The 24,171-nt window shown below is 38.2% G+C and overlaps 1 protein-coding gene across 7 annotated transcripts in view; it reads right to left on the bottom strand.

Moving 5' to 3' along the window:
• Window positions 1–3,964: 3,964 nt before the first annotated feature.
• The window catches only part of DCUN1D2 (defective in cullin neddylation 1 domain containing 2), a 29,200-nt gene continuing 8,993 nt past the window's right edge, over window positions 3,965–24,171 (bottom strand). For 6 of the 7 annotated variants that reach the window (XM_065829599.2, XM_065829600.2, XM_071807448.1 and 3 more), the window contains 3 exons: window positions 10,819–10,901; window positions 7,898–7,994; window positions 3,965–7,144 (listed from right to left, as the gene is read on the bottom strand). In XM_065829599.2, coding sequence (XP_065685671.2) covers window positions 7,065–7,144; window positions 7,898–7,994; window positions 10,819–10,901 — 260 coding nt within the window. In that variant the 3' untranslated portion in view covers window positions 3,965–7,064. The remainder of the gene's footprint in view (window positions 7,145–7,897; window positions 7,995–10,818; window positions 10,902–24,171) is intronic. The other variant, XM_071807419.1, reaches the window with a different exon arrangement.

Raw genomic sequence — 24,171 nt, forward strand, 5'->3', positions numbered from 1 at the left:
CCTAGGGCTGAGCTCAGGTGCAGCCTCCCTTTGGACTCTGGAAGGAAACTATTTTGAAAGATGCATTTAGATGGCATCCTGTGAGTCTAAGAAAATTCACATGCAAAAAAATGTCAGTAAGAACTGAGCTTTATTAATATCATATTTTCAAATTTGATACTTGTGCAATTATGTGCTTCTTTCTCATACTGCATTTTTTTTCTGTGCTTCTGCCATGCAGTGCAAGAAGGGGCTCTGTAGTTTCACAGCTTTTAAAGGTTGTTTTGCACACGAGCTTTTCTCTGTGTAGGCTCAACATCTTCCTTCAAGAAATCTGCTGAGACTGACTCAGATTGTGTTTCCAAGTCATGCTGTCCTAAATTACTACTACTTTACAGATAGAAATACAAATGTGCATACAAAACTAGGTAGGTAAATAGAAAACTTTGATTAGCTTGACTGTAATTTTGATAAGGGATACCTGGGAAAGATCTTTGCTTTTCTTTGATTTTTTTTTTTTTGTCAGAAAGCAATACTGGTTCCTATTTGGATGGGAAAAGCCAGCAGTGTCCTCATGTCACTCAGAGCAATAAGCAGACAAGCAGTTAATCACGGACTGAGTTACTGAGATGTGTAGAGATATCGCAGAATTTCACAAGAAACCTTAAAGCAGCTTGAGAACACACATCTCTTTTATACATTATAAGAAATAAGGTGCCAAAATGGTGAGAGTATTCTCAGTTAGTACACTGTTGCTTTAAAGATTAGGACTTGGGTAACAGAGGCATTGAGTGTCAAGAAGAGTACACCGAGGGTGTGTCTTCTTTGCTAGGAAGGAACAACTCGGAACCTGATAAAACAAAATAAAAAGGAGGACTATGCCTTAGGATTATGTAGGGACCAGAGGAAATGCAAGACTGAGTGTTCCACAGTGGGGCCATGGCCAGCCAGTTCTAGAGATGGCTCACCAGGAGAAGTGAGGACACCAGCCCCTCTGCCCTGCATGGCTGTGGGAATAGGCATCATCTCCCACAACTGGGGCATTTCGGCAACGTAGGAGTAATCTTGCAGTCACCCCTGCCCCGTCAGAGGTTCTGCATGTCCCAAAGCGACCACTCAAAATGGAAAGCAAAGGCTGGTGCAGTTTGTAGAAAATACACCAGGCAGAAGCAATGATGTTGATGTCTCCACTACAGGTCCATGTACCTTTCTGCAGCACCCACACCTTGCCTGTTCCCACAGAGCATTATGATTTGGAAGCACGTGGAAATTTGAACTTGCAAAGCAAGGATGGGAGAAACCGCCTGCTGAGGCACCGTGGAGGGCCTCATCAGATGGAAGGTTCCTTCCTGAAAACAGACAAAGCTATTCTTAGTTTTCCATTTATCTCCTTCTGAATGTGGCTGGCAGTTGCACTGCCCTTTTGCCTCCTGTGGACTTTACCCTATTGCGTGCACACTTGGCTGCTCGGAGCATAGCCCAAATTAGGAAATAAATCTTTGGCTATAATGAAAACCCAGAGAAAATTTCAGAGTAGTTCTTTTATTCAACTCTGCAGAACAGAACATGCGACAAAGAATTTAGCTTTTATTTAATTTGTTAATTGCACGTTATCTCCTTTCCATGTGGCACTTTTGGATTACCAGGAGCTTTCTGGGCAGAGGTAGGTTAGGCACACTGATATCTACCTGTACACTCCCAAAAGAGACAACTATTCATAAAATATCACACACATATCACACATGAAAGTACAATAACTCCATTAAGATGGATAAGTATACACTTGCCATACACATTCACAATAGAAAAAAAAAAACAGAGCTGGCAGAAGAATGTTTGGTAAATGTTAAATGAGATTAAAATGCAGCTTTCGTCTCCTCTTGTCAATGCACATATGATCGCTTTCATATAGGGAGAATCCAGAAAGAAAGGAAGGGGAAGGCAGGACAGAGAAAAGACTTATTTGTGTTGGTAACATGCTGATTTTTTCAGCTCAACCACACTTGAAGCCCTATGTGAGAACATGAAAGCATGCCTTCAGCAAACGTGGCTCCACCTGCTGCCTCTGCCTGGGGGGATGTGAATCAATGATCTCCGCGGTGCAGAAGTTCTTGGGCTGTACAGGCATTCTTGTCTTTTATGTATACATGAACCAGCAAATGGAGCATTGGCTGAGATTGCTCTGTCACCACAATCCCTTCAGCATTTTACATTGAAAGAAGAATCACAGAATTCCGGGTCGTAAGGAACCACAAGGATCATGTGCTCAACCTTTCTTGGCAAAAGTACAGTCTGGACAAGGTAGCCTTGTAAAAAGAGAATCTCCATCTTCTTTGTAGTTACCCTTTAAATACTGGGACATGGTCTCCCCTAAACCTTATTTTCTCAGGGCTGAACAAGCCAATTTCTCTCAGCCTTTTCTCATACGGCAGCCTCCCAGTCTTTGGTCATCTGTGGCTCTTCCCTGGACCTGCTCCAGCCTGTCCACATGTTTTTTGTAGAGTGGGGACCAAGAAGACTACACCCTGATTACTTCAGCTGTGAGTGAGCGATGCTTCTGCCATTCAAAGACACTCGGCAGAGAAATGCTCTTGATTCCAAGTTCACCCATTCAAAGGATGCAGAGCCATACCCTGGAAAATTAGGGTTGATAGCAGATGGGTGTCAGCCTTCGGTCAGAGCTGCATCTTTGCAACTACTGAAGTGAAGGGTTTTGCTTTGGCAACAGGATTGTTGCTTTAGGAGTGATACTTGTTATAAAATACATTCATTGAGATCCAGGAAAAAATACACTGGTTCTGTTCAATTCTGTAATAGTGATGATGAATCATTTTCAAACCACTTTACAACACTGCCTTGAAGAAAAAATATTCCTCTAACACAACAGCGTGGACGTCTTTCTTCTTACCCTCTTGACAGAAAGCCCGTGTTATGACACAAAGCCTATAGGGCTTGCCTAACCACAAAGAGAGTATTGCACTGCTTGTAAAAGAGGCACAAGAAAACAAACATGGGAATTTGTCAAGTATATGCATCAACACAAGGAAGTATCCCAATAATTATACTTAATAAAAATTTGAATGCCCTTAAGGTTCCCCAGGCCTTTCACATCAAGAGGACAACCTTGTACCCACGTGTCTGAAACACAGAATGTTCTGCTTGCAGTTGTAGAGCTGCAGTTGCATACCTGTCAGCAGTTCGTAACAAAAAGGCCAATTTTAGAGGTGTGTCATCCTCCCCTAATTCTACCCAGCACATTGTACATAATGCAAAGCTCAGAAAGCATGTTTTGTTGAATATTTTCTTTAAAAAGTTCTCATGATTGTAGAACATTACACTTTTTCCCTTTCAGGAGGGCTGTGCCTTCTGGTGTGGCAGATGCTGGCTGACACCAGCTGAGGGAAGGTACTGGTGTTAGCACTTAGAAGGAAAAGACGTTCTCATGGTCCAAGCACCAGCATCAGTAGTTCTGCTGTTTCAGGAGAAGGAAGAGGGACTCGTGTGGTACTAAAGCAGCCAGTAGTGGCTCGTGAAACCACTGGAGAGTGATGCCAGCTGGGAGAGTAGAGAAGAAAACTTCTTTGATTTAAACTTTCAGAAGAGAATTGAGGACCGTTGAATACATCCCTCTGAAGGTCTCTGCACAGACTTCTGAGCGCTGCCGCCCCTGCAGAGCTCAGGGCCTTGCACTGAGCAGGACTTGCCCTGCAATTACACCTCTCATTGTCAGGACAGACTAACGGCACAAATTGCAGGGAGTTCGGTCACTAGCAAAACAAATAACCAAAACAAAAAACCCTAACAACAACAACAACAAAAAACAAACTAAACCAAACAAAAAACACAAACAAAAAAACCCCAAAGAAACAAAAAAACACACACAAAAACCCAGTGAACAAACACAAAACCCGAACCAAAGCACCCAGCCTTTGCAATGCTTCTAGAGCAGAAAGCTGACAAAAATCATGCAGACATCTCGCATAACTGACTTCAATCCTTTATGTTGACCGTTCATTTATTCCTTTTTCCATTGCCACAAAATTTACACACGTACAATTTAGCAGCAAATCTCCCAGGTGCACTGAATGAGCAGATGCCTGCAGGTTTGCTCTCCTTGGCATGACATACATGATAAATTACATTTAAATTTAGAACTGGCAAGTACAAATCCTGTGGCTCAGTTTCAAACACTCCAGGACATAAAACCAAACAACTTGGCACCAAGTTTAAAAATACATACAGCATATCTAGGAATGAATACTGTATGCACAGAACAACTTCAAGACATCTGTACCATTTCTGATTAAAAAAATTGATCAGCCTACGTGTTTCCACTGTACCAGTTCAACTAAAAAGCAAATCAGAGCACCCTGTAAAGTGGAACTATTGACAGTAGCAAGTTACTAAAACACATAAGGAAGTCATCACTTGAAAGGAGTTCATTTCCATTTATTTTTATGATTGTTCAAGTGTGAACAATTTAGTATGCTATTACTTGTGGAGAGGTAAAACGCATATAGGTGGCTTCAAATGGGTAGAAGAGTAGAAAGGAAAAAGAAAAAGCATACTATGCCTAGGAAGGTGGCTGCTAAGGAGTAACTCCTATCTTGAGAGTATTTTGCCCAGTCTTCCTTTGTTGGCAGTAGCGTAAGAAGTGGATAAGCATGTATATAAGGAAACTGAATACTGTGCTAAGCACCTTCCCTCTTCCTCAGATTAACAAGGCAAAAAACTTCAACCCACATGCATTTTTTATGCTCTATTTATTTTAAAGGGTGAAAGGTTCATGAGGTTGATTTGAGAGAGTTCTCAGTGTGAACAAATGTTTCACAAGCTCTAGCACTATGAAAACTATTGAGTTACATCACACACCAACAGATTAAACTACTTCTGGTCAGTTATATTATAGCTATATATTTTGAGTGGCAATTGTGTGAATAACAAGCATTCCACCGCTTCTGGCTGGATAAATGCACTTGATGTTATGACATGTTACACATTGTCCAAAGCCTACAGGACAAATAGAGAAGAAGCTTGTTTTGGTAAGGAAGAGTAGGTAAATCAGATGAATTTAAAAGAGTATAATACCATTTTTAAACCTCTGCTGTCTTCTGTAGAATACCTAGACTTACATACACAAATGCCCTTCTAAAAAGATATAGTCAGAAGGAATAATTTGGCTTAATATTACTCCTGAAGGCTGCAGAGGGGAGAGGGGGAGCAGGCAGCCAGGGCACTGACATCTAGTGGCTGCTGGGCAAGGGGCAATGTCCACAAATGCTGCTGGGGGTAAAACCACTACTTATAAACCACTCACGGGGCATTTGTAACTTGGCTCCTATATTCTTATTAAGAGGAAATTTGCTCATTTGTTCCTGCTCTATAAACATCATGCACAACCAGAATCCCCAGAATGAAGGTAATCCTTCTGTACGCAGCACGTACGCTTGGTCTTGTAGGCTGCACTGACGTGCATGAAAGCCGACTGCTTATACGAAACTCTAAATATTAGAGTTTAAGAGCAAATGGTAAGCCTTTATACCCTCACGACTATGAAATAAGATAATATGCTGTCATGCAATACTTAAATGATCTGATGTGATCCAAACAGATATAAATTACATAGCTTAATGCACTATTTTATCCAAAATTCTTGCATCTATTCAGCTCTGATTACCTATATTAATCATAGTTATACATGCTCTTCAGCAAATCTTTAACAAACTTTTATAGTAGCTATGACAAACCCATTTTGATGAGGTAGCATTTAAGAGAGCCCTCTGTGAGGATGTTGAATAGTTCCTGGTAAAGCCTTTCTGTGCTTATGCATTGGAAGACACTGTTGAGAAAGAGAAGACTGACCTCTGTACACTTCACAATTGATATCTGGAGAAAGGAGAGAAACAAACAACTGAAAAAACTCAGACTTGGTGAAAGCTAGTCCATTAACCTCAAGATCAATGACAGTGTATTAAGTTACTCTTTTTTTCCTTTGAGTAAATGTTACTGAATGCACAATACATCCAGAGGCACAAATGCTTATCATCATTAATGTACTCTTCTTACCCTTAACTATTTCTCCCAAGTGGAAGCCAACTAGTTACGTCTCTGGGCTTATTCACATTTCTCTTCTGTGAAACTTACTAGAAATTGCATTTATGACTATGTTGCATTTGGCTAAAATTTACAATATGTTTCAGGCTACAAATAAAACTATGAGTTACATTCCACCAGTTCATTATTTAAAATAAATAAAACACATAACTGAAGACTAATTGAATTGTGATCAAACATGAATTGCAAAAGCATCTTTGGTTGTTTAATGTCTGCTTCTTTAAATGGTTAATAAAAACAGCTGCAGTTGCAACATCACATAGAACAGCAGCCCTTCTTCAGCAATGCTACTGCTATATGTCCAAGCACTTCCAGAAGAATTACAAGGAAGGTGACCTCGCTGAGAAAAAACAAAGGGCCGGATGTAATCAATCAATACATTTAGGACTTTAAAATATAAATTTAAAATTTTGGCACCAAGTAAAAGGAAGCATAAATGTTTTTTTTGTTTTCTTACAATTCTAGACTAGGACAGATCCACACAACTAACTTTTACAAAAATACAACATACTGCATAAGTTTTATTTAGGGATTTAATTTATATACCACAAATACTGCTTTTTAATATAAGTACAATATAATACAGTTTTATTCATGTAACTGCTGGTGTTCATCTCGGATCATGAACTGAATTGCATGCTGTGCTGTCAAAACTGTAATCAAATGGCCTCTAGTTAAACTTCTCCAAAGTATAAAATCATGCAAAATCTACATCCTATATGATACAATCAGTACAATAATTGAAGCCAGTAGCCTACAAACAGCCTGGACTATCTTCTGAAATTGTTCTTCCAGTGTCCATGTGTCAGCCATCATTTTCTTTAGGCAGAAAGGAAGAATTTCAGTTTTGTCTGCAGAACGTCATCACGACCACTGAGACCAGCAACAACGTGCACAGGTATCAGTCAACACATCTTCATTACCTAATGCAGTTCAGAGCGCATGTTTAGTCCATACTGACAAGTCTGGCATTAGGAAGTTTTACGTTTTCCTCCTGTGATGACTGGTCGTGCATATTCCACAAAATCATCTATAAGAACAGGCCACGCTCCTAAAGAGAAGTCAAGCCAATTCAGAAATTAATGTATCATTATTAGCAACAAATTGGTGAAGTCCCTAAATAGAAGAGATCAAAAGTTCGCTTTGACATTTCTGGCCCAGTCTGGCTTTAACACGTATAACATGATAAACACTTGAAAAAAAGCACCTAACTAATAAATGAAACATTTGAATCTCTTCCTGCAGCAATAGGTTTTAGTGCAAACAAAATGTATTTAAAGAATAATCCACACTGTGAACTTCTAAGCATTAGCTGATAGCAAAACCATGGCATTCCTATCAGAGCCATTCATAACTTTGGAAATATTTCTGTACACAGTCATTCCAAAATAGGATTTGCAGAATTAGTAACAGAGTGTAAATTGCTTTCAGGTCAGTAAAAATAAAAAAAAGTTCATGTAGATGTTCTTGCAAGTAGAAAAATTATGTATTTCCTTTCAGTTAGAAGCAATTTTGTAAAAACAAAATTAAAAAATAGAGTTTAACTGAGACTCTTGTAGCATAACAGGTTCAAATAGCACACGCTATATCACAGTGTGGCAGTATCTTCTATTTAGATATTACAGCAGACTGGTGAGCTTTCTTATCATTACTATTTTGGCAACAAGTACAACAGTGTATTTGCAGTTAAACCTCTAAGGGTAAACAAATTAAGATAGAAGGTAGCAGCATGTCCTGTTATTTGTTTATAGCAATATTTTAATTATGCTGTACCAATTTTGGAAGGTATTCAAGTACTGCTTACCTTCTTCATCATAGTTGGACATATCATCTGCAATCATATTTCCAAAGTCTAACAAAAGATTCCAAGTATCTTTTGGAATTGATCTTTTATGATGTTCCTGTAAAAGGAGAAAAATGGTACTGTTCAATCCAAACTATTTTCAAACAGCACAATAGTATTTTATATTGACATATACAGAAATACACATTTTACAAGTATTTATTCTTCTCTCTTTTTTTTTTTTTTTTTTTTAAATGAAGCTCTGATCTTCCAAAGAAAACTACAAAATACATTGCAATTAAAGAAGGCAAAAAAACTGTAAGAAATCTTTCACAGTTGTTTTATTTCTTCCATTCTGCTTTTAGGGTATGTGTTCCCTAACTTGTTACAGAAAGTAATAAACCAAATGCACTTAATATTTCTACTTAATGGCATCCACTCCAGGCTAAGAAACTGTGCAGCCACGGATGAGCATTCTGCCATGTCAATTTGAGCCCTTTATTCCTTATCCCTTTTTACTTAAGCTTACCCAGTTTCTCTTTCAACTTTTTGGTTACAGTTGCACCTACACTCTTCTGCCTTACTTGTGAACTTCTGGATCCACCATCATAGGACAACGAAGCTGGTGAGGGCTCTGGAGCACAAGTCTGATGAGTGGCTGAGGGAACTGGGGCTGTTCAGCCTGGAGAAAAGGAGGCTGAGGGGAGACCTTATTGCTCTCTGCAACCACCTGAAAGGAGGTTGTAGCATGGAGGGGCTTGGTCTCTTCTCCCAGGTAACAAAGGATGAGAGGAAATGGCCTCAAGTTGCACCAGGGGAGGTTTAGATTGGATATTAGGAAAGACTTATTCACAGAAAGTGTTGTCAGGCATTGGAACAGGCTGCCCAGGGAAGTGGCAGAGTCACCATCCCTGGAGGTGTTTAGAGGATGCACAGATGAGGTTCTTAGGGACATGGTTTAGTGCCAGAGTTAGGTTACGGTTGGACTTTATGATCTTGAGGGTCTCTTCCAACCAAAATGATTCTATGATTCACTCTCAGCCTCTTGTCAGCCATTCTGTCCTTCACCATAATGCACTACCTGCATTTGCCCCACTTCTGACCAGCTCCTTTTTTCCCCGATCTGTCCTACCCTCCACTACCACCTACTTGTCTGATTTCATGTATACTCTTTCCACACCACCCTGTTCACAAATACTAGTTGCCACCCTGGCCAGTTTGAGCAGCTCTCCAAAAAACTACAGTCCCTGTCAGTGTTCTTGCAGCTTTTAAAGTCAGCGCTCCCAAGAAGAGAGAGTGGCGGGTAGAAACACAACTACTAAGCAGTTATGAGCTGTAGGGTCAGGTCAGACCCTTCACATCTCCATTCATCTCTTGATACTGCTGCACTACCTGAAGATAGCAAGGGTGATTAATAGAGAATTAAATTTCAACACCTAGTTCTGGTTTGCAGCACAAAGTTGCAGCTGTGTAAAAAGACTTGGTCCGCAAGTGGGGTTTTTTGTGTGTTTTCGGTTTTGTGTTGTGGGGTAGCCTTTTTGTTTGGTTGGAGGTTTTTTTTAAGGAGTAGCACTCTAAAGTATCAAGAAGAAAAAACTGCATTTAAACTATCTGGAACTTGATCAAAATGATGTTGATGTCCAACACAACAGCAAATATGTCCTCTTGATCAAGCCAAATGTCATATCTTGACTGCAAAAAATATGACAAGTAAACATACCTTCTGGAGAAGGTTCCTTAGAACAAACAAAACACACAAAGAAACAAACAAAAATCCTAAAGAGTCCTAACTTGCTTGTTTTCTTAGGCTGATTTAAAAAACAAATCTAAATATTTCTTCTAAAGTAAACATTCAGGTTGAATATTTGTAGCAAAGTAAGATGCTTTATACCAGATCATTTAGACTATTGCTTGAAGTAGAGATTAGAACTGTCTGTTGTAACAAACTTCTTCACATAGCTAACAGGGAAAAAAACATTAGGACTTTTATTCAGTTCTATCTATGGTTTTGAATATGGATATGTTAAGCATATTAAAGCAGTTAAAACGCGAAATGTTTTCACATGTTCTCTTGATGAAGCCAGTACACTAAGTGAATAAAATATACAGTCCAAAAAAACTAGAAAAATCTTCAGAAAATATCGCATAAAGTACATACTTTATTAACCACTAGTGATTATGAAGCAAAATGCAGAAAGACTTCTTAATTCTCCCGAACTACAGATAAAAAGTTAAATTGGAAAAAAAACCAAAACAAACCCCACAAGGTAAATCCTACCATAGGTAACATTACATGAGGTGTTTTTTTGCAAGTACATAGAAATGCAAATGTAGAAATGTGGATAAATCAATCCGACCTTTAATATTTTGTGATTTCTGAAGTTTAATTTATGCATATTTACTCCACTGCCCACGGAATTGCACTGCTAATAGAAAACTGTTAAGATCGGTTCACAACAATTACCTAATATATGAGTCAAAATAATTAGGCAGGCGAACTTTTGCTTAAAAAGAAGTCTCTCAAGTTGAGAGTCGTAGCAGAGTTGATATTTAAGAAAGACTGCAACACGCAGACCATGGTAAAATACATGGTTGACAATGATTACAGCTGTCTTGAGAACAAAGACAACATAGGTTCAATCTACAATCATAGCTTCATTTCATGCAGAAGCTTTGTTTCATAAGTAGGAGGATACAGAACCAGGAAAGCAGAAAGCTCTATTGCTTTGCTACATCTTTCTGCATTCTTCTCAATTAGAAAATTATATAGAGAAGGTTTATTTTAGCTTGATTTAAGACTGTTTATATTAGTTTTCAGAAAGGAAAAGGTTCAAAGGAACAATTCAGACATCCTGGTTTTTTTCTTTATTGTAAGCACACAGCCTACACGCCAGGCTACTGTGGCCTAAGACAGTTCAGGAAGGAATATAGTACATACTTACCAACAAAAATTTGTTCCAAAGATCTAGAAATTTAAACCTTCCTGACAAGACTAAATTCCAATATGCAATTGCCATTTCTAGATCTGCAAAAGACAAAGCAACTTCTAAATATCACAGCACATTATATACAATAAAACTCTTATGGTTAAACAATCAGTGCTACATCCAGTATATTATGATACAAATCAAAAGCATTATTTTAAAATCACTACGAAAGTTATAAGGAACTGTTTTCTACTCTCGCTGAACCCAAAAGGCAGAACACGCACAGCTATGGCATGAATTACATATTGAGCATCAGTCATAAAGACTAAAGCTACTTCCAATATACAGCAACAGGACAAGATAGTTATAACTGTCTGCAAATTTAAAAAAAAATTATATATATACATATATATATGTATATATATATACACACAAACACAACAAATACTGATAGAAATCCAAACACTTAAGTCTACAGGTGTCAATTCCTGTTAATTGATTGAATTTTAGACATACTTGAGGGGAATTTGAGGACATGAGGCAATTAAAGAAAAAAAGTCCAGGCCATGATGATAATTCTACAGCACCCCTTACAGTAATAACTCTTTTCTTCTGGAATCATTGAACAGACAAACACCTACACCCAATACTGAAAATAAGTCACAGAGAGCAGCCCTTATTCTGCACCATGACCATTGATCTGAGAGCAGAGTTCAGCTGGCGTGTGCCAAGAGGAGAATGCAGCATTGCCACACATCCCAGAGGAACAGCAGGAGCAATACCAGATGCAGCGTCAGGGTAGAAAGGATGCTTTCTTGAAGGCCTGTTTTCATTCTCAGCAACTCACAACACCTAACGGCTTCTGTGATTAGTGCCACAGGTAACAGCAGTAAATGTAAGCATACTGCTGGGCAGCCACATAATAAAGCACAGCCTTTCTTAAACCACAAAAAGATGTCAGTTTGTGCTTTCAGTGTCCAGTGATTATAAACAACATATGCAACTTAATAGGACGTATTATCACAGCAGATAAGATGGAAGATTGACCCTTACCTATAAGAGCACGGTATTTTAAATTGTGCATAAACACACTACAAGCCAAATGACACTGTGTCACCTGAAATTGCGTTTCACGTCTGAAAGAGGTGTTTCAGATTTTAACAGAGCCAGTTCCCTAGAGTTTGTATCACAGAGGGCTGGGGGTCAAGTGCATTAAGATGTATAGAAACGCAGTATGCCTATACCTAGCTAGATAGAGACAGGGCTGATGGTGTTTGTTCTACTAGGTTCAGAGTGCTTTTCAATACAGAACTTGTTTTATGCTCTAATAAACTTTTAGCCATTCCTGTCTTTGCCACCATACTCACTTCCACTGAAAATTAGCAGAAGAGAATAGTTACCAGCATTTACTTCCTGTTTAGATATGCAGGTTAATTATAGCTGTTATCCCAGATGAAAAGCAAAAGAAATTGGAGGGGAGAAACTCGAATAATCTTAACGGTTTCTAAACTTCACTGTTGGCTTTGATCCCATTCACTAAAGCTTCATTATGAAGATTCAACATTTCCAAGTCACTCTTGCAAATGTATCCCGTGACAATATTAAGTAAAATGCACTTTGAAGAATAAAAACATTTCAATAGTAGAAGAGTTTTTGTATTACTGAGGAAATGTTCCTTGGAAAAAAGAAGAAGGTACAGGCAAGGAAACAAAGATGGTTAAAGGTGCCACAAAAAAGTTAAAAGGGAAAGAAGAGGCCACAGTTCCCTGGTTTATTTGGGTATGTGTCAAATTCAGGTGAACTTAGTTATTGCAAATTTGTTTTTAACAAACTGCATGTGAAATACTATCTTAATTAAGTTGATACTTAATGGATACACTACATGTGTGTGCAAATTAATTCTCCTGCACAAAGACACAGGAATTATTTGCTATAATGTACAACAAAAGCATATCCTGCTGAGAATGCTGCTCTGTAGTGGCTGAAACTGGTCCATGCTGGAGCTGCTCTCCCCAACAAGCACATGGAGTGAAGTCCTGCTCTCGGTTAAAATTAGCTCACAGGAAAAAAAATACAAAAAATAAATCTGGTTCACTGTAATCACACAAACTCACGAACTACCACAAGAGATATTTCAACAAAAGGACAAGATGGGACTGTCGCTTTTGGTAGTGGTGCCAGTTTATGCAGTCTTAAAGTATTTGAGAAAACTAGGCCTTTATGTGTGGTATATTCTCAAGGGATGGCTACACTTTTATTTGAAGATGATTCCCCACCTAGGTTGAAGAACTTTGCATGGAAGAACAGCAAAGAAGATTTTTCTGCTTTAAAGACCTAGTTACACAGAGCTCCAGTTCCACTTTAGGATGCTGATAGCAACATCCATAAACAGTGATGCTGTGGAGCTTTGTGTACCTGCTACAACTAGTGCAGCATTAAAAGACACACATAAAAAAAAGGCCTTATACCATGGGGATTCTGCATTCCCGCGGGAAGATGTTTTTGCAAGGTCTGGATTTCTTAGGCAGTCTTAGGAATACCTATCTCAATGCTGCACAGATATGAATGCATCATTACAAATAAAATAAAACCAAACTGCAATTATAAAAACACACTGGTTTTGTACTAAAAAATAGACTTCCCACATTTTACACTAATAATGCAAGTTTTATAAATGGAAAGGACAAGACAGATGCATGAATCTCTGGAAACTAATGCCTAAGCAAGGACCAGTTTAGAAGACACTTCATTGCAAACATCCATATTCATGTGCAAAATATAAAATTACGAAACGGTTAATGTTTAAAGAACATAATAAAAATACCACATCATATACTGTACATTATACAACACTTGGAGATTTCCCTTTACCCCAAAATATTTTCAGTGTCAATATCTAGAGAGTTTTGTATGTCATGCAGCCCCTTCTGTATAATGGCTTTATAGTCCAAAGTTTTTGCATATACTGAAACAAAGCTTCAATATCTTGATATTCAGCTTTCAGGATATCTGGTCTAGTTGTGGCGACACACAGCATCTATAAAGCTTTCCATAGTGAAACCCGAAGAACTCAGTCACTTAAAAGCGATACCAATTACCATTACAAAATTATTAAAACTAAAATTACTAAATATTTTTTTAGAAAACATATACAATACCTAAGTAAAACAAGTTCAAAAAGGAGAAAAAGGTTAGTAAAATATTTTAATTATTTTAAACATTATTTTGCTAAATAACTTTTATTATAGTAAACATGTTTTAGTATGTTTTAAAAGTTAATTACACTTTTGAATTATTTAAGCAACCAGCTTTTCACAATCAGAAGTAAAGCATTTTGTATGCAGTATGATCTATTCTGAGACATCAAAGCCTCAATCTGAAGTTGTTTTTTAAAAACCCTCAGTTTTTTCTATCTTGATTGGACAGAAAGCTTGAAGTAATAACAAATTAGCACAATTAATGCAGAAGAAACACATTATCAGCTAGACAGCCTGCGTCTACTTTCAAGATTGGATCAAATGCTTATCTGGTTAACAACAACAACCAACAAAATCATTATTAGATTCTTGCATGAATAAAAAAAATATAAATCAAATTAAGGTCCTCATCCTTTTGCTATGATTTTGCACAAGGACAATGAAGTCATTGCACACAAGTAATCAAGGAAGTGAGAAAACAGAAAGATAAATCAACAGATAACAAAGAATTGGCTGGAGAGCAGGATTTATGAGGAGCATGAAATGAAGTTCATTTAGACCTGCTGTGTCAAAACAGCAATCTGGGACTGCAGCACTCCCTCGTCATCCTCTGCCAAACAGTTTTCCAGCTCTCAGAGTGTCCTACAAACAGGGCTGTTCCTGCAGTCACATTGGAAGCTGTCAGAAAATGAAAACTAATTCACCTAAATTACTGGTATAACTTTAAGGGGAAAAAAAAAAGCTAAAGGCGTTACATTGGCCTCCTAATGACGTTTTAAGATCTTTACGTTATTTATAAGAATACTTTAATATTAGCCGCTGTTGCCCTCATAATCCCTAGTTAGCATGTTCTGTAAATTATGATGGTAGAGTCTTTAATGTTTTAGGGCTTGGAAGCAAATAATTTATTTTAATTTCATCTTTTGAGATTAACTGATTGTCCCTGTATTGCCTTTTTCTTGCTTTACTGATGTTTAATCTTCTTCTCAATATTGTCAAGCTCTGCTACTTCATATGTCATCCCTGTGAGAGACTCTGGGCAGCTTGTTACAAGCATCAGTGCTCATCAATGAGTTTTATTTAGAGTACCCTCTCAAACTACATGGGCAGCACTTTTTTTAAATAACGGAATGCATCAGCCTTACTCAGTTCATCTACACACATAAGCAAACAAATTAGTGAAGAAAGTACCAAAGCTTGTAGGAAGAAAAATTACTTTTATTAGACCAGTTAATAAGGATTAAAGAAATAAAAAAAGGGGGAGTTTGGAAATGGAATTTCAGAGCCAAGAGCCCCTTTGTTTGAGGCTTTCTCTCCCCAGGGCTTTAACCAAAACTTACTCTATAACTTTGAAAACAAAAGAGTAGCCAAACAACTCTCCTGTTCCAAACACTGCATAAAAAAATTCATCTGGACAGGTGCAAGACACAGAATTTATAATTCAATCACCTTGTAAAAATATATGTAGCCTCTGTAAGAGACTGAACTTAAGATGTTTTCTTTAGAGCCATATAATTTGCCCTAAAGTATAATTTGGTTGAATTCTTTGATCTCTTTCCTCTTGTTTTCTCACTGTGATCACAGACAAATTTCATACTTTTGTAAAGCTAAAACAAAAACTACATTGGACAAAACTATTTCATTTCAATAAAATTCTGGATACCATGCCAAAACTGATGCAGATGTGGGAACAGTGGAAACTGGTGTCAATCTATCTCAAAAATTTGACTATCACACTACCTGACCAACAAATATCAAATGAATACTTGCAAGATTCAGTGAGTTACTTGATTCCTTGTTTCCTCATCTCTGAATGATTTTAAGAGTCTTCTTTGGCCTCCAAATTACTAAGAACATGGACACAAGAATTAGTTTATTTCCTAATCAGAATGTTTTCTCCTTCTACAAACAAAATCCACACTGCAAAATAACAAGAAAATACCAACAGTATTTGACCTAAAACCACTTCACCAAATTGGCTAAATTTCAGAGCAAAATAGCGCTTATCTGCAATTAGGAGCTCCTAAGAAAGAGAGAAGGGGAAAAACAGATAAAGGGGTATGAAACAAATACTGTAAGTGGCTAAACTCAGGATTCAGCTGAGTTGGATCCATTCATCTCTGCAAAGCTGCAAGCAAAGAGCTTCCCGGTGCTCCTCGTCAGGGGATGTACAACACACAGTGTCGGAGCTCAGTCCCTGTGGTGGACAGGGAGGAGAAGAAGCACAGCGTGCGGATTTCGGAAGAGCTCTGCAGGAATCGGGCAGGGTCTGACCTATATCAGCATTGGCCATGCCAAAGCAGGCTGAGAACCATGCAGAACCTTTCATGTTTATCATCTTGAGCATCAGCAGCACAAAAGCTGATGAACTGCTTCTGAATACAAGCAAGGCTTAGAATAAGATCACTATCTAAACGTTGGTTTGAGTGCAGCCTAATGAACCTGATTGTAGCCAGTTTCAAAATCTTTCTGTCTTTGCAAAGCTCTCCATGTACAACTCAGATAAACTACGACAGGTAACGAAGGGATATACATTTCCCAAATAAGAGCCAAGGACGAGTAAAAGAATCAACGAGGCTTTACTATAACTGGCAGTTAGGCCACGCTTCTGCTGCTACTCTTATCCTTTTTTGATCACAGCATCCTGTTCAACACTAAGCTTCTCTAAAATTGCTGGTGTTTTCAAAAAGAAAAATCTGAACAAAAATAAAGCAAGGACCATACACGCAGACCAAGGCCACTGAAACACCTAAACCACAGCATTTACAGACCTCTTCCAAAGTAAACACGAAATCCATTTGTTCAACTCCCTCAACTTCTTCCATTCACTCGCTCCTACAAACACCCTACAAATGGATCAACCTAATTCTTCATTTAAAGCAGAGGAAATCTTGATAACTAGTTGGGGAAAGGAGGGGGAAATATCCTTCCCTAATGTCTAAGTGTCTCTTCAAAGAATCTTGAGATACTGCTATGATGAAAGCCAAAGGTGACGTTGCTTCAATTAAAAAGAGCACATTATACTCATCTGCTCATAGAAGATGCAACCTCCTTGAAGTCCACATACCGGATGTAAAGATAGTCATTCTTCTGGTCTTGAGGTAATATTTGATTCAAGTCTGAATGCCCTCCTCATGTATCATCTCTTGCTTGATCCCAGGAAACTGGCAGAGAGAAGGAAGCAGAACCTTTTGAGCCAGTAAGCAGGCGAAGGGACCACAAAGGAATGATGAAGGACCAAATCTGTTCTTTGTTTCCATGTTGAAAGTCGAAGACCATGAAAAAAATGCATTAAGTTCCTCCACGGTGCTGAAACAAACTGTAGGCAACTCCTGAGCATGAGGAATCTCCTGAACATGTCTTGTTGGGGCTCAAAGGGAGACCCATTAAGAGACTCACAGTAAGCATCAGGTTCAGGGGAAAAAAAAATAAATAAATAAAAAAGATGGGGGCTAAGGCCTTGTTTTGAGCTTGAACAGTGTCCTTAGAAATCTGAACTGCTCTGTATACAACAAGACAAAAGATCTATAATCCTATTCTTTAGTGCACTTATTGATCAAGAGCTAGGATGCAAAATTTTACTCAGACTGCAGTAGAAAAAATTAAAACTTGGGAGTAGGTGAGACAAATCTCTCCAAATCTGCACCATGCAAAACTTATAAGATTTACTGTACTAAATACAGTAGTGAGAACACGAGAGAGAGCAGATTAAACAGACAGAACCAGACTTATCCACAATAATTCTTTGTAAAAGTCTCCTGACAAACTAGACCTTAATAAATTGCACCTTTTACATTCTCTCAAAATATATACAAAACACTCAGATAAAATTAAATATATCTAAATATTATGCCTGCCAGGTCCAATACCCAGCCATTGAGACGGCACTGCTATCTTGCTATCTTTTTTTCCTGAGTTCTGTCCACCTTTTCCTTAGATAATAATCTAATCTATTCAGATGTATATGAAAGACACTTGACAGTTAGGTCCTGAGTAACATTAAACAGAACATGATTTCCTGTTCAAAAAAAATCCTGGTAGATCTTATGCAATATGCTTTTGCCTCCTGCATCTCACCACTTACACGAGCTACCACCTAGGGGGACTGGTACTACTTCTGCTTCTTTAAACTGCCCGTGTCCAGACTGAAACATACTATTATATTTTACAATATTAAGCCAAAAAAGAAATGGAAACATTTGGGTTGGATGAGACTATAGAGACAGAAGTCCTGCAGATATAAAGAGAAATAAAAATTCCCTAGTATGACCACACAAACTCTGGAAAAGAGACTCCTATAAAAGGCAGTTCTATTTCTAGGAATGAGTATCAGTGTACTGAACCCTGTGCCTATTTTGGGGAATGACAGAATAGATGTAACTTAATTTATTGCAGAGGCTTCTTCTCACCTAATTATATAATGGCATGATTTCTTGTATTGGTTTTGAGGACAACTGTAGAATAAGAAGAAAACAAAAAGCAATGGAAGACAGGCTATTCTAAAAGTAAATAAAACACAAAGCTGCACATTCACAAACCTTCCCCCAGACTGCTTTCCTGGGGCAAAATCCACTGCATCATGAAGACAACTGTGTTTGGTATTACCAAAAACCTTCTAAGGAGACCTTCTATACCTTCCCACTCCCTTATAAATGAGAACTGGTGTAATAAAAGATACTATGTGTCCTGTCAGTGTTTCCCAAAAGAGAAATGTTTGGATACACTGAGATTTATTTTTTTTTTCTAAGACACACTCCAGGCGAAAAGGTTCAATGAAAACTGACAGTTAATCTCAGAAACAACTTTTACAAATTCAGTCTGAAAGCGCTAGTGCCCAAAGTAAAGCCAGACATCGTAAAATTCATGTCACGATGCTGAAACAACCTCAAACTGCCACCTTGCATCTTTGAGACTTCAGCGAGGTTGAAGATGGTTCTAGAAGAACCTCAGTGATTCCTTACCAAACTGGAAGTAACTTGTCCATGGGGGTCAGTCCTGTATCTAACGCTGTCCAATGCTTAAGTAACTCAGATGTTAAAACAAAGAAAACTTTTACAAAATCTGTAACTTATACAAATACTGAAAAAAGTGTAGCATGGTAGAGAACAGGACTACAACTCGAAATTATTTGGACAAATTGGAAAACCACTTGGAAGTAAATAAGAAATATTTAATTAAAGGGAAGTGCAAAATCATACAGCTAGTGGGAATAAGTGACTGCAGAAATACAAGATCATAATTAACTGGGTGCATTGCAGTTCTGCAGAAACCAAATAAAACCACAGATCACAAACTGCAGACAGTATCAGTGCTATAAATTACAGAAACTTAATAATAGGATGGAAAACAAGGAGCAAAATATCTAAGGCACATGGAAGATATCTAGCTTGTTTGGGTACTACAAGACAGGAGAAAGATCCGTTAGATTGCAAAGGATGAGAGTAGGAAGATACAATTCCAATACCAGAGATTTGGAAGATAAAATGTATAAAGATAGTTGGTTTTGCTCAGTCTAAAGACTAAGGGAAAACACATAGATAGTTACTAAATATGTAAAAAGTTGTTACTAATTCTAAGGAAATGGAGGGGTACATATTGAACTGAAGAAGCTAAGAACAGAGACTTAAGTTATATTCTAGAAAAAGAAAAAATACCTTACAACAGATTTGAGCGAGCACTGACGTAGATGTGAGAGACCTCTCATTGGAAATTTATGATTATATTATGTGAAGGCAGTGGCTCCCAAACTTTTTCAGCCAGAGGACCACTGCCAATCACATCTCAAATCTTGCTTGTAACTACTGAAGCTGAAAAGGCAAGTGAGTACATGTTGCTAGCATACCACTGAACATTTGGTTAGAAAGACGTCTGCAAGGAATGGTTTTGATAGACACTGATCCTGTCTGGCACAAGGGAATACATTACCTAAGTGTTTCTCTGTCTTTTCAATTTAAAGACCACCTGGTATATTAAAAAGGAACCCATGAATCACTGTATTCCCTGATATTCTTCAGTGGAGATGGTACAAAAAAAATAAACTAATAACTGCTGCTTGTCGCTTCTCAAAACAGCAGAAATAGATTAAAAAAAACCCAAAAGACACTAATCTGTAATATATTAAAATACTGATAGAGCAATGAACATGACTCATAACCAAAGCATTGCTGTTTGGACATTTTAGAGGTATTTCAGTAATTTCTTCCAGTTTCAATATGTTAAGATAATAAACATGAAAAATAACTGTATAAATGAGTCTTCTTTGCCTATCACATACACTTTTTCTGGTGAGCTCTATTCTTAAGAGTTATTTCTGTTAAAAAAAATGCGTTAGCACTTAGCCTGAAGAATCCAACAGAAGGACCATTTTAATTGTAAGTCTTCTTTTAGAAAAAGTTTTTATTAACAATCTGCTAAGAACAAAGATTTCCCATTTGTCACTCGCACTATGTCAAGCTTGTTTAGTTTTCCAATAGGCATATTCAAAGTCATGTGTACACCTGAGAATCAAGCAATATTCTTTTAGTCTACAAATCACTCCCCTAAACAGTGAGTGCCACAACTACCAGAGCTGGTGATTTTAGCTCCAAGTGTAATAAGAAGTATTGGATACTCCACATCTCAGAAAAACAAAAAAAATCACACTAAAGTATTCTGCAACTGTAAGTTAGGGAAGAATTCTTTTGATTATTCCCACTTGATTAATTAAAACCATTCACTTTTATCCCTACTTGACATAAACTTGCCTCTTAGCCTTCAAGTCATAATTCAAATGTGAATGGATGGGAATGAGTAGGCAAGCATTATCACGGCAGCATGTCACCAGAAACATTTTACAGCAAGTAGCTACAGCAGTAGTTTAGCACCATCCTATACTTAGGTAGCACTGCATGTCACTACCAGAAGTTAGTGGTCAATGGTTCAATGTCTGGATGGACACTGGCGACAAGTGGTGTCCCTCAGGGGTCTGTGTTGGGACCAGTACTATACTATCTTCATCAATGACATAGACACTGGGATACAGTGCACCTTCAAAAGGTTTGTGGATGACACCAAGCTGAGTGCTGCAGCTGACACTCCTGAGGGATGTGATGCCATCCAGAGGGACCTGGACAAGCTCAAGAAGCGGGCCCATGTGAACTCCATGAGGTTCAACAAGGCCAAGTGCAAGGTCCTGCACCTGGGTTGGGACAACCCCCGCTATCAATACAGGCTGAGGGATGAAGGGATCGAGAGAAGCTCTGCTGATAAGGACTTGGGGGTACTCATGGATGAAAGATTGGACATGAGCGGGCAATGTGCACTTGCAGCCCAGAAGGCCAATTGTATCTTGGGCTGCATCAAAAGCAGCGTGGCCAGCAGGTCAAGGGAGGTGATTCTGCCCCTCTGCTCTGGTGAGACCTCATCTGGAGTCCTGTGTCCAGCTCTGGAGCCCTCAGTACAGAAAAGACATGGACCTGTTGGACAGCGGACAGAGGCCACAAAAATGACCAGAGGGCTGGAACAGCTCTGCTGTGAGGACAGGCTGAGAGAGTTGGGGTTGTTCAGCCTGGAGAAAAAAAGGCTCCAGGGAAACCTTATGTTGGCCTTTCAGTACTTAAAACGGGCCTGTAAGAAAAATTGGGACAGACTTTTTAGCAGGGCCTGTTGCGATAGGACAAGGGGTAGTGTTTTTAAACTAAAGGAGGGGAGATTCAGTTTATGCGTGAGGAAGGAATTTTTTACAGTGAAGGTGGTGAAACACTGGCCCGGGTTGCCCAGAGAGGTGGTAGATGCCCCATCGCTGGAGACATTCCAAGCCAGGCTGGATGGGGCTCTGAGCAACCTGATCTAGTTGCAGATGTCCCTGCTCATTGCAGGGGGTTGGACTAGATGACCTTTGAAGTTCCCTTCTAACTCAAACTATTCCATGATTTTATCTAATGTGCACGTGGGGAAGAAGGGGAGGTCAACACCTTACGATGATCTAGGCAGAGATTTATAGCAGCTCATTTGGTAACAAATCTAATTACAGAATCTGTTTAACTACCTGGACTGAATTCATAAAAGTATCCTGAGCCAAGGCTCCAAACAGAAAGAAAGAGACTTTGTACATAGATGAGATAAATTCCCACACCTCCTTGACAATAGGGCACACTTGACATTGGGACGCAAATACCAAAGAGCTTTACATTAGTTGTGGAGAGAGGGGGAGAGAAGATGGACAATTTGTCATTCTAGTAGACAATACATAGTGTATACAGAGAAGATGCAAAATAAAAAAGCACCTAAGCCTATATTAAATGTAGCTGAAGCAACTAGAATTCTCAGCTCATACAGACACTCCTGTAACATAACTATATTTTTTTTCCCTGCTAAACACCTTTTTGCTGAAAGAGAACAAAGGTTACTTAGAATAATCACAGCAGAAATCAGTACATTGTAAACATTAACCTGTAAACTTTTTTTCCTCCACCTCTCTGCCCAGAGAAGATTCCAACTCCAAACTTATGTAGTGTTAATTTTTATTTGGATAAGCTATCACTGACCTAAAACACTCAAAAATGTCATATTAGTCAATATGCTTGCTCAGCACTCTCTTTCTACTCGACCTACAGTGATCCAAGTTCACACCAGACAGAAATATGGCCTATCTCCGCTGAAATAAGAGGAATGGCATCTGCCTTAATATCTAGAATCATCTTTGCAAAAGCAGAAAAAGTCTGATGAAAAATGTCAAAATACTGCCATGTAAGAACTAAGCACTATTTGAAACTAAGATATAGTATTACTAGAATTATTAAAATTCCTGAAAACTGAAATCAGCAACAGTTCAAATCAACTCTTTCTACAGTTTATTTTAAGCTTAACTTTAATTTTTGTACTTCTTACTTTCTCCCACTGATAGTTCAACTCTTAGTGCAGGAAGACACTTGGGTGTCTTATTGCCAGAAAGTACTATTCCTACATGACAGAGAAGACAGACATACAAATGAAAGGGCCTCCATACCAAATAAACATATGTAATGGAAAACAAGTTAAGTTTCCTTTTTCCTCCTCAGGTCAAGTAAAGAGTACATTCAGTTTCATAATCTGGGCTGGGTTGCCTTCCCTCCTCCTTACCTTGTACAGGCTTAGGTGAAAATCTTTTCAGACATATTTCCCAAGTATCTGAGTTTCATGTTGGAACTGATCCAATTTAAACAGGAAGTGATTTGTAATATTTCTTTAGGTATCCCATAAATTCCAACCTCAGCTGTAACTGACTTAACCTTTTCTGCAATCTGAAAGTATTAGGCTTTTTAATGAGGAAAGGCACGGAAAAGAACAACTACTAAGGGACTCGAATTTCAACCAGCCTCAGAGAACCACTATAAGACTATTTCATTTTCATGTCTGGAAAGGTGCCATGTGACCCATGAAAAAGGGACACATGTAATGAAAAATGAAATTGTTGCAAAAAAATAAAGAAAAATGGAAGCTGGCTAAAAGTTGCCCACGTTTTTTTTTTAAGAAAGAAAGACACTAGGAAAGACAGGAGACATTACTCAAAGTAATTCCCAAGAAAGAATGTGGAATAGATGCCTCTGGTTGAGAAGGTCTAAATCAATATTCTGCTCCTCCACCTCACTACTCTTCCAGTATTTTTTGAGAAAAAGTACTTACTAATGTGCTGCCCAAGTAACGTAGATGCAGAGTTAGAGTGGCTATGCTAAAAACCCCCTGCTTCCTCTTACTGACAACACAAAGAAAACAGTGATGATGGCATGGTGTTGTTCCACATAAAAAACAGTTCAATTCCTTCCTACGTAGTGTGTTTTGAAAGTGGATGTAAATTTAAAAGGATGTCTGATTTCATCTTACTTTTTTTTTCATCTAGTCACAAACTAAAGATATTTTTTATTTGAAGAGAATAAAACATTGTAATTTAAATAACATATCCATTTTACTCCAGCAATACAAGGCATGGATCAGGACAAATCTCAAAATTTATTAAGAATAATAATTCAACACTTTAAAAACTGTATACCTATTTCTATTCACTAGCTTTGATGCAAGTCCATAATACTTTTTTCTATACTTTACATAAAACTGTAAGCTAAAACTATAAATTCTTCAAAGACCAATAACTTTTGCCCACAGTCTTCTCCCTCTTTTTAAGCCAAAATGGGGATCTTGTTTCAGTTTTTCTGAA

This window comes from Patagioenas fasciata, chromosome 1 (assembly GCF_037038585.1).
Source record: "Patagioenas fasciata isolate bPatFas1 chromosome 1, bPatFas1.hap1, whole genome shotgun sequence".
NCBI lineage: Eukaryota > Metazoa > Chordata > Aves > Columbiformes > Columbidae > Patagioenas > Patagioenas fasciata.